Source organism: Neodiprion virginianus, chromosome 3 (assembly GCF_021901495.1).
Source record: "Neodiprion virginianus isolate iyNeoVirg1 chromosome 3, iyNeoVirg1.1, whole genome shotgun sequence".
Lineage (NCBI taxonomy): Eukaryota > Metazoa > Arthropoda > Insecta > Hymenoptera > Diprionidae > Neodiprion > Neodiprion virginianus.
The window spans coordinates 21,636,254-21,650,044 of record NC_060879.1 but is presented as its reverse complement, the minus strand read 5'-3'; the positions used below and the strand labels follow the sequence as shown (position 1 = coordinate 21,650,044).

Here is a 13,791-nt window from a genome sequence, read left to right as displayed (position 1 = left end):
AATTGCGGATTTGGATTCCCCGTGCGTTGTATGCTCCGACGCATATCTTGATGCCGCTGGGATACGGATGTTTGTGACTTGTAGGAGGGAGCGGGATTCTGAAGCGTCGTACAGCCATCTTCTGCGGCTCACACGCACCCTCCCACGGTTCTGTAATGATCGATAATACCGCGGGGACTCCTGCCTTTTCATCTTGCCCATACACGACACATCGAGAGGATCCAAACCCTCCAGAGAACTTCAAGGGCGTACAAACGGGAGCTGATGCGGAACGAAGATGAGGACAGTCCGGTTTGAAAGTTTTATGATTTGATTGAAGCAATTATTAGTTTTATCCATTGCCACTTTTTATTAGTCAAATATTCACGAAGTTGGTGATAATAATAAATACAACCGAACATATTCTAATACAAGGAGCCATTCAACCGTCCCCCTTTAAGCAACGGAACACGATACCACGCTCGAATAAAAAATTCGGAAATGAATTACATTGACAAGCTGAAACTATTTCTTGAGATTGAACAATGTACCGATTTTTTGCCTTATTAATTCACTTTTAATCAGTCTTAACAACGTTGTGTGATTGCGTGTTTCAATTTTTGCAAGTCTAATGTTGCTTTCAGTTGCTCCAAAGCACTTTTGTGGTTAACTCACAAAGCAATATTATCATTAAAAAAACTAGATTTTATTTCAGGAAGTTTATCGTGAATCTGGGTAATCGAATAATAGATATGCTTTAGAGAATTTCTTGCATTCCTTCACATTAAGTAGGCGAAAATTATACGCTCTAAAGTTCAATTGATAAGCCAAGAGAAATTTTTTTTATGACGAACTTCGGAGTTCGTTAGGTCGGCGTTTCGCTTTTTAATTCTAACAAAATTCGACGTCGAATCAAATTCATAGACTAAACAATGAAATTTGTGCAGTCGAAGCAGAGTTTCATACTCGTGGAATTACATTTTCTACAATTTCTCTTATTAATACATGTATTGGGCGATAATTGAGTATTTCATTATAGCAAGTATTGCTACTTTTTTTTTTACCAAAGTTAACTAGCTTAAAAAACATCAGCGAGTTTTACTCACAGCCCGCCGTTAAACAAAGGGAAGTCGAAAGTGTAAGATCAATACCGTAAAATATTTTTACCCTGTCACCTTATACGGTCTGAATGATGTTTCCAACACAATAAGGGTCATTCAGTCGAGCGCGACTTCACTTTACGGTGTGGTTTCTCAAAGGGAGACCCCTTTCATAATAAGCTTAGAAGGCGTATCGAGTTCTGACGTCCTCAAGTTTTTTTGAGACCTCAGAGGGCGTTCTTTCCAGATCACCCGATATACCCTTCTGTTTGGTTGGTTCAATCGAATTGAACTGTTCGCAAAGATCACCGTCGATTACATTTTTGACAGGATAATAATAAGATCGAAATGAAAGATGGTCGCGACCACAGAGCGGCGGATGTTCCGATCTCATATGCATTTCCAAATGTTGAAAAAAGTCGTGGTCTTCGTGACTCGTGAATGGCACGAGGACGCCAACTGTTCCACTCAACGTCGTGTACACCAAACTTTCAGAACCTCCAGGTATCAACGTAGCCTTTTGTAATGACATCACAGTCTCTCCTATGTGGAAACACGCCACGGTATCGGCTTTTTGACTTGCTCCGTTTAGCAGTCCGCGATCCCAAAGTGCTTTATTTCCGGTTGGATCCTCGTCGACGTCATCATTTATTCCTGAAGCTAAGCGAATCTAAAATAGCGTAACAGAATGGGGTTAATTGGTTTTTAGGCCAAAATAAAGTTGATTGAAATTCAATGACCGTTAATAAAGATACTTACCACAGCAATGTTCCCAAATTTATCAGCCGTTGCGACAGTATCGTAGTCAAGAACGCAAGTTGTCGTGACCCATCGCGGATGCGTATCGTCAGCAAATACGATTAGTTGATTTTCTTGTCGTTTGTATCTAACTGCATATACGGATTCCTGAACGTCGCTAACGTATATACGTTGACCTACGGCGTTTATTGATACCACGGCATTTGGAATGTGCTTGTTTTCACATTTTCGAAGAAGTTTTTTTTTGCCCATGTCATACAGACGCAACATCCTTCCAACTCCGACCAGGACTCGTCCTTGGTAAGAACAAATTGCCAGAGGAACCTCGTCCATCACAGTTTTATGCATAAGTTCAAGGTTTGTACAGTCTATGTTTACTCTGGAACCGAATGAAGTAAATATAAAAATTAGATTAATAAAATTCTTTCTTGGTTACATCGAAATATTAATATTGACTTGTGTTTTCAGAACTGCAGGTATATCATCAAGATACAGAAATTAATGTGATATTTTTTCATCATAACTTTACTTGGCAAGAAAAAAATAAATAAATAAATCGACAACACAATAACGAAATAGCATTTTTATACGTACTTATAGGTGTATAAAAACCCGCCGTTGCTCACTCTAGGATTAAGCTGATAGTCCTTTGCTACACCAACGATGAGGAATTGTTGATCACCCTGATTAGCAAATCTGACTAATGACAAACTGTGAAAATAATTAATACACTTAGTTAAAAGCTACAGAAATAAACTTGAAATAAAAACAATGAGGTGCATAAATAAATTAAACATACCATAAAGCGGCGTAATTTTGTTCCAATCGATGTAGCTCCAAGGTTTGTCCAGTGGCAGGTGCCATCAGTCTCAAAGTTGAGGCCCACAGCCCCGGTCCGGCTCTAGGAGCGCCGAATACAGCTTCATTTGGTTCTTCAGACAGAAAAGCTTCGGCCAACTCCCTGGCGACAGCCGCTTCCTCGGCTCCAGCGGCCTCCTGCATTTCCTCGGCCATTTGCAGGCGTCTCTGTTGCTTAGTTTCTTCAGTGTATGCATTATGCTCGGTTTCGAGGATGATTAGATGGGCAGAATCAGGGTGAATCACAAATTTACGTGGCGTGTACTCAAGCGGAAAACTGACTTGGTTAAAAACAGCACCAAGTTTTTCGAGAGCTAGAATCCTCAGGGTATTTGTGGATATAGCGACTATGCCTTCGGGACATTGTTCGGAACTGAAACCGGACGCGAACTCCAGACTTTCATACGATAAAGGTGTCAGATGAAAACGATTTTGATAGTAGTAGCTGAGCCAAGAGCGACTGGACATCGCCAACACCGCTTGATTGCCTTGCATCTTTATTCTGAATAATTTTACCGGTCGGGACCCCAAATATCGAGTTCGCGTATCGGCTAAATCACCGGAAATCGGGTCCAAAACCGTTCTTAGAAGTACGCCGTTTTGCAAACCTGAAAAACAAGATACAAATCTAAGCATAATTGAAATCACACAATTGCCAGTTCGTTGAAAAGCAAAAGATAATCAGCACTGCAGGTTTTTCATCAATATTCAGGGAACTGTCGTTTGGTCATCAGATAATTTTCAGGATTTATAAAAATCTTAGAGCATTTGTTTCAAAATTACCTATATTCAGGTATAAACTTGATTGCTGAGAGACAGAATCTTCCGAATTGTCAGCTTCCTTAGACCCCATTTCAACAATGCAGAGACTCTCAGCAGCTGCAGGCAAGGCCTGCATACTTCTGGGTGCCAGACAGTCAGATGGATCTAGGGAAATGATTCTGACTGTATTGTCTTGAAGTCCAACAGCAAGGAACCAGGATCTTTGTTCTCCAGCGGCGACGTTACCAAGGGCCATGCACATCACTTCGGATGGCATTTTCTTTCTCTCTGTGTACTCATTGAGTTGGCCAGTCTGTAATAAAATACAACTTCAATTGCAGGTCTTCATTTTATTCAGAATTTGAACGTTAAACGGCATGTTGTTCACCCTTGTTTCACTCAGACCAGTATTAACTGGACAGAAGAAGCAAAAGTGGATTAATTTTTGCACGTTATACATCTCCACAGAATAAGGTACATCGTGGAGAGAACAAACTGTGCGATCTATCCACAAGAAATAGAAATCTAACTCACAGGATCCATCTCAAAGTATACCAGTTCTCCTCCCGTCAAGGCAATCACAACCTGGCGTTGATTCACAGCGCATTTTACAATGGTCTTTTTACCTGGTGCTTTCCACTCGTTTACTCGTTTATCGGCCCTAATGTGACGAATTCCATCAGGATACACCTGCAACAAAGGGAAAGAAATTGAATGGACATTCAATTTACACATCGTTGTACTCGAGGCATATATTGGATATGCGGCCGATAGTTACATGTGATAAGTGTTCGGGTTAATATACCAGGAGAACACATTTGAGTGACAGTGTGCTCCAACGATGCGAAACCCGATACTTTGATTTAGCACTGTTTTTGCGACCAATGCGTGGTTGACCAGGCGCTGGAGATACCGCAGTGCATTATTATTTATAAACTTGATGTGTTGTATCTCAATCAATAAGATGACTAGATTTGTAGGATCATTTGACATTACATTTAGAATTTTGAAGGCGAACAATAAATTTACCTGTACTAAGGCGTCTTCTCCGAGGGCAGAACAACTGAGGGTAGGTGTCGTACCGAGGAAACCAGAGTCCGTTACTTCTTCAACAGTCTCACCGATGCTAAGCACAAGAGTGGCATTGACGAAGGACACTATGATGTATGCATCATACTCTTCTGTAACCGAAATCAAAGGATTCGTCTAGATTATTAGGAAAGTTAAGTAACCAATATGTAAAGAACGTTGAGACGCGCGGAAAAATGACCGCATCTTGGTGTACAAGGGGCGACGCATTTTACTAAGTTTTTTTTTCGTTTTGTTTCTCAGGTCGGACTTATCCCAGACCCATCGATAAGATCCTCACCTTTTAGTCTTTCTGCATTGCATCAGTCAACCACTAGCTCGCTGGCAGCCTGAAAGAGAGAACTGGTGTTTGATAAAAGTGTATCAAGCCACCAGGTTCGTTAATATTCTTTTTAAACGGACTCTAGCTAGCGGATTTGAATACTGCGTTAAAAATCTTGCAAATGAATGAAATGAAACGAACACACTGCACGTTTCCAGGGCTACGACAGGCTTGCATCTTCTTGCAAGTGGATCAACAAAACGTTCCTGTTTATCTTTTGAACTATAAAACTTGAACTAACCGTCAACTCTTCGTTTCACTGTCCAGACTGCATTTGGGTTTCCAGGCAGCTCACTGACTGCCATTTCCGAAACTTCGAGACCATGACGCAAAACTCGCAGCGTGGATCTTGGACCTCTACCACAAGTCATGTACAGTTGAGGAGTATCTTCATTGGCCAAATCAGCGACCTGCATACACGAAGCAAGCAAAATGATCTATTTTGCTGTCCCAAAACACGGATAACGAGATTGTAAAACATCTCAAGTGATTGTCATTCCTTGATTCACTTCGGCTTGTAATAGTACAAAACAAAGGCGACAAGGAATTTTTTCTATCGCATTACAACTCAGGAGAAAGTGCAATGGTGATCCGATCTCCTACTTGGAAATGCTTCCCTAATTTTGGATATTGAAAAAGTAGTTTCAGTTTTAGGTACCTGACAAGTCATGATCGGTGATAGGCTGTCCATTTCATCAACTAGAACCAAGTTCCTGAGTGGTCTGGGAGCAAAAAAGAAGGTATCACCTTCTTCAAGTGGCATTGCTGAACTGAACTCTGGTTCGTCGTCATCGTCACCAAGATGAGCAATCTGGTACAGGTAGCTGCAATTAAGTACAACGATTACAAACACGTCTGATCAATTGGAAGCTGAATCAACATAGCCTTAAATGGTTCACATCATCAGTATCAAAAGTTGAAACCACTGGTAATCGGTTGAATAAACGGATTGATAAAAAGATCACATGATGTTTCAGCTAAAAATTAGACTTACTGATTTCCAAATTCAGAGGCGACGAACAAGAAACCTGTTTTCAGGACACACATGCTTGTGGCGACAGGAACTGTGTCGAAATACTTGAGTTTTATTTCCGTTACCATATCTTCATCAGTTTCCAAGGTGATTTTGAAAATATCCCCTTGCTCAGTTTGGGCAAGAAAGAAGAACATGCTCTTGGTTTTGTGAGTTGCTGAACAGACGAAGATCATCCCGCGCTCAGGGTCGTCCAAATCATTTCTACGTCTGGGAATTGGGCAACGGATGTCGTGCTGATCCCCAAGATTCTTGTAGGTTAGGTAATTTTCCGAACAGATAAGGACACCGCTGGGACCATCATTTCCTCCAGGAACAGAAACAAGGAAATTTGCATGCTCCTCTAGAGGTTCACTGTGCTTTCTCACTACGTGATTCAATCCAAGATCAAGCTCGTATAAGGTCAACGTTTGCTGAGTTTTAACAGCTGCGTCTCCAGTCGGATCACTGTCTGCTTCCTGTACAGGGAAGCCGAAAAGCAAAATTAATTACCTTTCACAACCCTTGCAAATAAATCACAAGGAATGTGTATCTCACCTCATAGTCAATTTCCAAGCAGGCAAACATTGGATTTTCAAATCCAACATCTACACCAACTGTGTGATAGACTAGAGTGTTGCTTTTGTGGGCTTCAAGGGGAGACGAGATCGTTAAACGGGCTTCTGGATCCCTGTTCAATATGTAAACCAGTTTCTGCTTCTCGATAGCACCTGAAAAAGCAAATTTTACCGTCAGAAATGAAAATATCAGATTACATTGATTCAATTAAAAAAACTACCAGTTTTAATAGTACCATCAGTTTGTAAGTTTGTAATCAATGGATAATCAGTTGAAACACGGATCATAAGATCAGCATCATTTAGCACACAACTGGTCACAGTTAAGCTGAGTAAAAAATTTAAATTCTCATAATTACCGATCATAACTGCTCTTCCTTTTGGATCAATGGCTAGATATTGTCCAGGTACAATTCTTCTACAACCACTTTTGCCAAAGGTTTCTTGGTGCACCTTGTCGAAGGCATTTTTAGCAGGAATATATTCTAGAATGACAATGCGACCAGAGTCAGACCCAACGACAATGTAATCCTTGGTGCCCCCCGTAAGCCTGAAGGCCATAAGAGACCTGACGATGCCAAAAACCTCGACGGTCAAGAGGGTGTGAACTTTTCCAGTGTTCGGGTCGGGCCTGAGCAGCTCGAGCGACTTGCCGCGTGAAACAAGTATCTCTTGCATTTTACTGCCGGAAAAATTACCATGGACGGCATGGGTGATGCCGGTGGCGCGCTGCAGTGTTAGATTATACAGATACATCGTGAATGCGGCTGATAATCCGTTATAAGAAGTTTAATTTGTCAGCGTTAGCTTCGTGCTCGCAGATAAGTTTCAGGCTGCCATGCTGCAAAGAGAAATAATCGCGATGAATAAGCTGTCGGGTAGAAAAAAAAAACCGCCGCGCCTATACGTAGTTTTGATGAAAATGCATTTCTCGGGTTACGAAGTTGTTTGGGAAGATAAATACGACATGATATAGAGAGAGACTGATTAGATGAACAAGACTTTACCTGATAGGTGTTTCGAATTCGTAAAAATCCGCCGATGTCAGCGGATTTTTATTTAATGTTTCGGGACCGCGTAGCCGAAACGTGGACACGGTACGGCAACTCGGAGAGATGAAATGAAAATGGCGGTGACCGTCGTTCCACTGCGGGAAGGATCGACAACGGAAGTTACGCCTGGTCGCTGATGAGCGTCGCGGAAGTGACGTATAAGCTAAAAGCTTCCAGGGAGCAAACCGTAGAAAATTTACCAACCGCCCCTGGCGGGTGTACGGGCAAGCTATACTCGCGGATATAATAATTGCGATTTATGTTATATTTGCAAATGCAAAGTAGTTAATTAATTGTAAAATGATAGTATAGGGGCGATTAGGCCCTAAATTTGTGATAACAACGGTGCTGTGAATGCTGCGGTGATACCGGCTGGGGTAAGTTAACCGAAATAATATAAAACCAGACAGGAGGGGGGCGGCGGCTTAATCGGCTAATGTTTTTTTCACACTCCCTGGGCACCGACTGACTGCCGCCCGCTGCTTCTGCATTTGCCGAAAACAACAATGGCCGAAAGCAATAAATATCGTTAGCCTCGCGGCGTACCCGGGATTCGTGGCAGATATCAAACATGTCTACAGACCGATTATTTTTTTTTCTACAAAATTTCTCGTGTACCAATAAACACGAAGTAAAACAGAGAAAAAAGCACCGTGGAATAAAATGTCACTGATTCCGCAATTCTGACAGATTTTCTGAGGTAAACAATAGCTTGTTATTTGGTCCCAAACAATTCCGAGCACCACGTATATCGCACATTATCTAATTTGTGTTTTTAATCATTATTATTATTATTATCTCCAGAATGGACTTGGCGGAAACTATGAAAAATATAGTGGCTAAGGGTATGCAGACAGAGATGGGACCTCCTGGAGGTGGTTATCCGGGGGGAGCGAACGGGGCTGGATATGTCACTGAGAAAATGTACATGCTGCTGCAGCTTTATTTGCAAAACAAGGGTTGGAATCCGAGCATCGAGTTACTCCAATGCTTTACCGAGCTTAAGGAGGCTTCCATGTTACCAAGCACCACTTACCTTCAGTGAGATGAGAATCAGTCAATATATTCCAAGTCATGATGTCATGCTTGAAAAATGATAGAAAAATAAGAAAACGCACCAAAAATTTGAGCACACTCAATCTTGTTTCAGGATGATGGCGTCAAGAGTTGCCTTAGATTCGCAAGGCAGACTGGTCCTACGAGAAAATGGCAAGATAATATTGCCATACGAACATTTTGCAAACGCAGTTATGCTCAAGCACATGAATGGCCCACACGGTCTTCACCTTGGTATGGAAGGTACCGTAAGAGCCGTTATGGAGTCGTACACCATTGGTCGAGAGTGTTTTGGCATGGAGAAAGAGTTTATCATTGAAGTGGTACAGAATTGTCCCAATCCTGCGTGTCGTTATTACAAAAATCAGCTCGAGATGAGTCAGAAAATGAATCACATGGGTCCGACTTACATTCAAGACAACGAAACAACAGCATCTCTTTTACGCTCTAGCTTTCCCCACAACGCTGACTTTCAGACGGTAATTTATTGAATTGTATTGACTTTGCATGCGCTTGTGCTAGAACATAACATAAAATTTAGGCAAAGTGTAAGACGATGATTAATGCAACTCTTCTGCTGCCACAGACTATGAGTGTTGCTCCATCCAATACCCACATGACCAATTCGGTAGTTGATTTGGTTGGCTCGTCGGAAATGCGAAGCGGAAACCAAATGAATCTCCAACGTCCTCCAAGTCGTCCATCACTTAATATTCCTCACCGGCCTAGTTCTCAGGAAAAGAAATGTGCCAGCAAACAGCACTACGAGCCGCTCATACCCAGCATTCCAATATCAGATCATAAATTGACTGATTTTCTGAGGGCAAATTTGGACAATCTTGATGGACTTAGCGGGTTAGGTGCTTTGGGCAATCTTCAAAGCTTGGGAAATGCCAACAAAGATCTGCTCGCGCTGCATAACGGAGCTTGGTCCGTTGACAGCGACAAGGGCTCTCGATCGTCTTCATCGAACTCAGAAGGTGGGCAGCTATTTATTTACCTGTTTACATGAGTTACTTATTAATGATATGGTATGTTTGAGTCATTGTTTTTTACACTTTACAGGTGGACAAGAAAAGATTGTAAGAGCATTTGCGGAAGTGATGAAGAACATGGCGCGGATGAAAGCTTGTGTTAGACCAGCGATGTGTAAACCTTATGGTAAACAGTCTGAGGCCTTACAAAAAAGTGAGTTTTATGGGATTGAATGAATATATCTTCGATAATGGTAAATGATAAGACTACGAAGAGAATTCTTTTTCAATTCTGTACGTTATAATGTATGGCATAATTGTTAATAATCCATTTATAGTCAATTGAATATCTCTACACCTATATTCATTTATTGTTTTGAAACCACATGTCTATAATTTACGTGCAATTAATAATTTGTTGAACTTTTGTATTTCTTGTTTGGAATTATCAACGAAGTGACGAGATTATTATTGTTTATATACCCCGTTAATATTGCAATGTACTCAATAGAATTTTGAAACAATATAGTAGTGATGATTCTTGTGTATTTACAGGTTTAAATATTAAAACCTGCGAGCGCCTGACTTCAGGGTGCACTTTCGAACTGGCTTCGACCTTCTTACATATTACAATAATATTTTATACTTGGCCATTTCCTAAAACAGGAGGGAATACTTTACAGAAAATAATTTGTTGATTTCAGCATTGGTCGATACAATACAGCTTGTTCAGTCTCTGAGAAGTTTTCTGCCACCACCTCACATCCCCGTTTCGAGCTGGAAAAATGAAGATAAGCATCGATTAGATCATTCTGGAAGTTCTTATCTCCCCACATTGTAAGAAATCATAATTGATTTTTTCTTTTTCTCTTTTTTTTTTTTTAGTTCAGTTGATGATATTAGTAATAATAATTTGTACCAATTTATTAACTATTTTCCATTTCTACAGGAAGGCAGGTGGACTAGAGGAGATGTGCGAGCAGCGTAAGTTGGATTAGGCCGTATTTATTCGGTTCAAACAGTCTTTTCGGTGTTCTAGTCAGACGGAGTATGAGTTAGGCCGTTAAATCGAGTCTAAAACTGATTGATTTTCCCCCCATGGATTGCTCAAAGGTTGTTGGCATTTAGAAGTTGACGTGGTAGGAGCCAAAACGAGTCATGCGTGGTCTGTGATAAACGTAGATGGTGCAAAAAGTAAACTAAACTAAACAGAAAAAAATCACATCTGCGTCTTTAGAATAAACTCTTGTTATAATTGTAAAATTTATGATATATAATTGACTTACTATGTTATGTTCATGCAATACTATGTATGTACGTGTATTTTATATCTATGTGATCCAGGGTTTCGCTGTAACATTTATATATATACCTATAGCTTATTTATTTATTCCAAAGACGCAGCTTCGTTTTCAATCATCCATCACATACAATTATTATTATACTCTCCTCATGGTTCTAATTTTCTCATAGTATTTTGCGATCTCAAATTCTTAGATTATATTTTTCCCATACGAACTGGTTCTGTATTATCTCAATCAATGCTGTAGTGTACTTCTGCTTGTTTTGTCCGTAGGGAAAAACTTTTTTAATCTTATCCAGCGATAAAGTATTGCAATATTTGCCTAAAACTCTCTCCGTGAGATGGATTTTAGGTTAATACCTTGTCGGAAATAGTTCTTTCTACTTTCTAGTATCGTCAAACAATCCCTAAAACTCGTCCCATGAGAAGGATATAAACTTGACACCTTTTCAGAAATAGTTCTTTCTTCTTTCTAGTATCGTCTAACAATGCATTTCCACACTATGTATAATAATATATATATGTATAGTTACGTAATGTACAGAGTGTTTCAGAACTCGACTAGCGCAGCTAGTTGCGTAAACAATAATCAGCTTTGAATAACTCTCTACAAACATATTGCTATATTATGGATATAGTATATGTATATTTGGTCCGTTAAACAAGACTGAAATTTTTTGGCCGTTAGGTAAAGCCTGACAATTTCTGTTATAGTTTTTTTGCGAAGCCAAAAATTTGTTTTTCTCAACATATCCTTGCTTTCCCACCAAATTTAAAAATATTTATTTTACTCTAGAGATTTATATTTATTGACGTTGTTGAAAATGATTCTCATTTTTTGATTTGAGAAGAAGAGGGTGAACAATTAACACAAAGGAACAAGTCTAACTGTTCTAGATCGAGATTAGCTATTACATAAATGATGAGTATTTGCGTGTGGCATGAATTTTGTTCATTTATTTTTATGCCTTTCTCCATACGAATAAAAAAAACTTGTTTCATTTCCGCTATTTCGGACAATGTAATACTATTTTCAGAATCATTTAGGTCTTTCGAATTGATGTATGATTGTAGACGCTTTCAAACACATGAAATTCAAGACTCCTTTTGATTTTTCTATACATGTGCAATTAATCATAGTTCAACTATATTACATTTTGGATTCAAAACACACTCGCCAACAAATATTCTGCTCTATTCGAACTCCAATTCAAGGTAGAACTGTTTTCAACGAGTGCTTCATAAGTAATATTATATTAATGATAGCGTAATAATAATAATTGTTATTCGAAAAGTGCGCGATCGTCACGTAGTAATATTATCAAAATTTGATAGTGAATATAATTTGTTATTATGTACGGCGTACACTTATCATTATTATTATTGAAGTACGCAATGCTTAATATCAACGAATGAATCAAACAAAATCAAGACAGCGTTCTCAATTTGTCTAAAGTATGCGTGCATGTTTGAGTGTTTGTATGTGAGATAGTTTTATATATGAAAGTTAGAAACGAGAGAATAAGAAGAAATTTAAAAAACAAATCTTGGAATGAAATTACATATATTAATAGAAATGTGGGCCTCGGCTATAAAATAGCAAAATTAAATATGATAAATTTACGGATTGACCGGGTGTAAGTGAGTATAATTAAAATCTCTGCTTTCTGTTTCTCTAAGTATTGTATAAATCGTTGCAGACTTGTTTTATACACATACGGTATATCATAGGTCCATAAGTTATTTTTATCGTTTCGTACCTAATTGGCTGCTGCAATATTACCTATACTGATATACATACAGTGAAACTGTATTTATATCAATTAACTGTTATTCACATTATAATCATACGCTACCGTACTAATAGTTAAGTCCGCTGATTTTATCGCGTTATTACAAGTAGTTACTCCACATACATTTAATAAATATCACTGTAATACTGTACTATTAATTTCTTACTATCAAAGTCTAGGAAAAAAGTTCCGTTCGTTAAGTAATGTATTTAATTGGTACACAACGAGGAAACTCAACTAGTCTCGTTTTTGTTTTCGGTTTAATTAGGTTTGCGGATTACATTGAACAAAATTGCTTTGCATTCCGTGTGAAAAAGCATTTGGCATTGGGATTGACTTACGATACAGAGATTTTACTTTCGACGTCCAGACTTTGATAGCCTCACGCATTAATAAAAATAAAGTATGTAAAACTAATTGCACCGCTCTGTTGTGAACCCGTGATTCAATATTATAACCGTTTGCGTAAAAATAACGTACGTACGTACGTTGCCTATATTACATTCGTACATATATACATGAATACAAGAATTCTATACACATTATACAGCTCTGTGTGTGCACACTAAAAATTGTCGTCGCTTGCCCGGTATTGCTCTTCTGTATTCCAGCAGATTGCGTATATAATTAACTAACAAACAAACAATTATATTATATTACATTATATTATATTAAAGTTTTTACAAGTGTGAAACACTCGCCTGATATATACATATATATTTCTCTTCTATAATCCATAACTCATCGTCCTACAACTCTTGCACATAATTCGCCGTCTCATTGTCAGATTTACTCCCCGTATTATCGGCTGGACAGTAAGCTTGCTGCTGAAAGAAGAAAATTTAGCTGTTGCTTAAAAATTTTTTGATCCTTCATAAGATCCGAACAAGTCTTACGAGAATTTTCACAAATTTATACTCTGACAGCGATATAAAGAAAGTTGAACGATTAATGAAGCTGCAGCTATCAGCCAGAGTTAGTGGCCAAAAGTGTCAAATTTTGTGGAAGTAGAAATATCCAGTTCAGTTTTATCCTCATAATTCTAAAAGTATTTGGAGTTCAAGGTATTTCAGACATTTTAATTTTTGGACTTAATTACCACGTTCGAATGAACATTGGAACGTTTGGTTGTTGATTCTTACCGCTAGCTTCAG

General features: G+C 38.9%; 3 protein-coding genes across 7 annotated transcripts in view; 1 reads left to right on the top strand and 2 right to left on the bottom strand.

Annotated features, from left to right (window-relative positions):
* Positions 1 to 325: 325 nt before the first annotated feature.
* LOC124301419 (splicing factor 3B subunit 3) lies at positions 326 to 7,616 on the bottom strand. Its single transcript, XM_046756417.1, has 13 exons — positions 7,467 to 7,616; positions 6,819 to 7,300; positions 6,440 to 6,612; positions 5,864 to 6,360; positions 5,528 to 5,693; positions 5,111 to 5,279; positions 4,488 to 4,639; positions 3,993 to 4,148; positions 3,480 to 3,771; positions 2,638 to 3,304; positions 2,433 to 2,549; positions 1,839 to 2,217; positions 326 to 1,749 (listed from the first exon to the last, which is right to left on the bottom strand). Exons 2-13 carry the CDS (start codon positions 7,213 to 7,215, stop codon positions 1,261 to 1,263), a joined length of 3,654 nt encoding a protein of 1,217 aa, XP_046612373.1. The 5' UTR covers positions 7,216 to 7,300; positions 7,467 to 7,616; the 3' UTR covers positions 326 to 1,260.
* Positions 7,617 to 7,743: 127 nt separating this feature from the next.
* On the top strand, positions 7,744 to 10,698 carry LOC124301421 (uncharacterized). 3 transcript variants are annotated; one of them, XM_046756423.1, is made up of 8 exons: positions 7,753 to 7,888; positions 8,029 to 8,211; positions 8,316 to 8,552; positions 8,662 to 9,046; positions 9,154 to 9,547; positions 9,633 to 9,755; positions 10,246 to 10,378; positions 10,491 to 10,698. In XM_046756423.1, exons 3-8 carry the CDS (start codon positions 8,317 to 8,319, stop codon positions 10,537 to 10,539), a joined length of 1,320 nt encoding a protein of 439 aa, XP_046612379.1. In that variant the 5' UTR covers positions 7,753 to 7,888; positions 8,029 to 8,211; position 8,316; the 3' UTR covers positions 10,540 to 10,698. The 3 variants fall into 3 exon arrangements, with proteins under 3 accessions (XP_046612380.1, XP_046612379.1, XP_046612378.1); XM_046756424.1 differs by lacking the exon at positions 8,029 to 8,211 and having other exon boundaries at positions 7,744 to 7,888; XM_046756422.1 differs by lacking the exon at positions 7,753 to 7,888 and having other exon boundaries at positions 7,897 to 8,211.
* LOC124301422 (protein-L-histidine N-pros-methyltransferase) overlaps positions 8,889 to 13,791 on the bottom strand; it is a 33,195-nt gene continuing 28,292 nt past the window's right edge. The window contains exons 5-6 of one of the 3 annotated variants that reach the window (XM_046756426.1): positions 13,339 to 13,464; positions 8,889 to 10,318 (exon numbers count right to left, since the gene is read on the bottom strand). In XM_046756426.1, coding sequence (XP_046612382.1) covers positions 13,387 to 13,464 — 78 coding nt within the window. In that variant the 3' untranslated portion in view covers positions 8,889 to 10,318; positions 13,339 to 13,386. Of the gene's footprint in view, positions 10,319 to 10,526; positions 13,465 to 13,791 lie in introns of those variants that run through there. The other 2 variants (XM_046756427.1, XM_046756425.1) reach the window with 2 other exon arrangements.

Coding starts and splice junctions, on each gene's coding strand:
- LOC124301421 (XM_046756424.1), top strand. CDS start 8,317: ATGGACTTGGCGGAAACTATGAAAAATATAGTGGCTAAGGGTATGCAG. Junction 9,548..9,632: donor GTCTTCATCGAACTCAGAAG/GTGGGCAGCTAT, acceptor TACACTTTACAG/GTGGACAAGAAAAGATTGTA. Junction 9,756..10,245: donor GTCTGAGGCCTTACAAAAAA/GTGAGTTTTATG, acceptor TGTTGATTTCAG/CATTGGTCGATACAATACAG.
- LOC124301419 (XM_046756417.1), bottom strand. CDS start 7,215: ATGTATCTGTATAATCTAACACTGCAGCGCGCCACCGGCATCACCCAT. Junction 6,613..6,818: donor AGGAAGAGCAGTTATGATCG/GTAATTATGAGA, acceptor TTGCTTTTTCAG/GTGCTATCGAGAAGCAGAAA. Junction 2,218..2,432: donor GGGTTTTTATACACCTATAA/GTACGTATAAAA, acceptor ATTCGGTTCCAG/AGTAAACATAGACTGTACAA.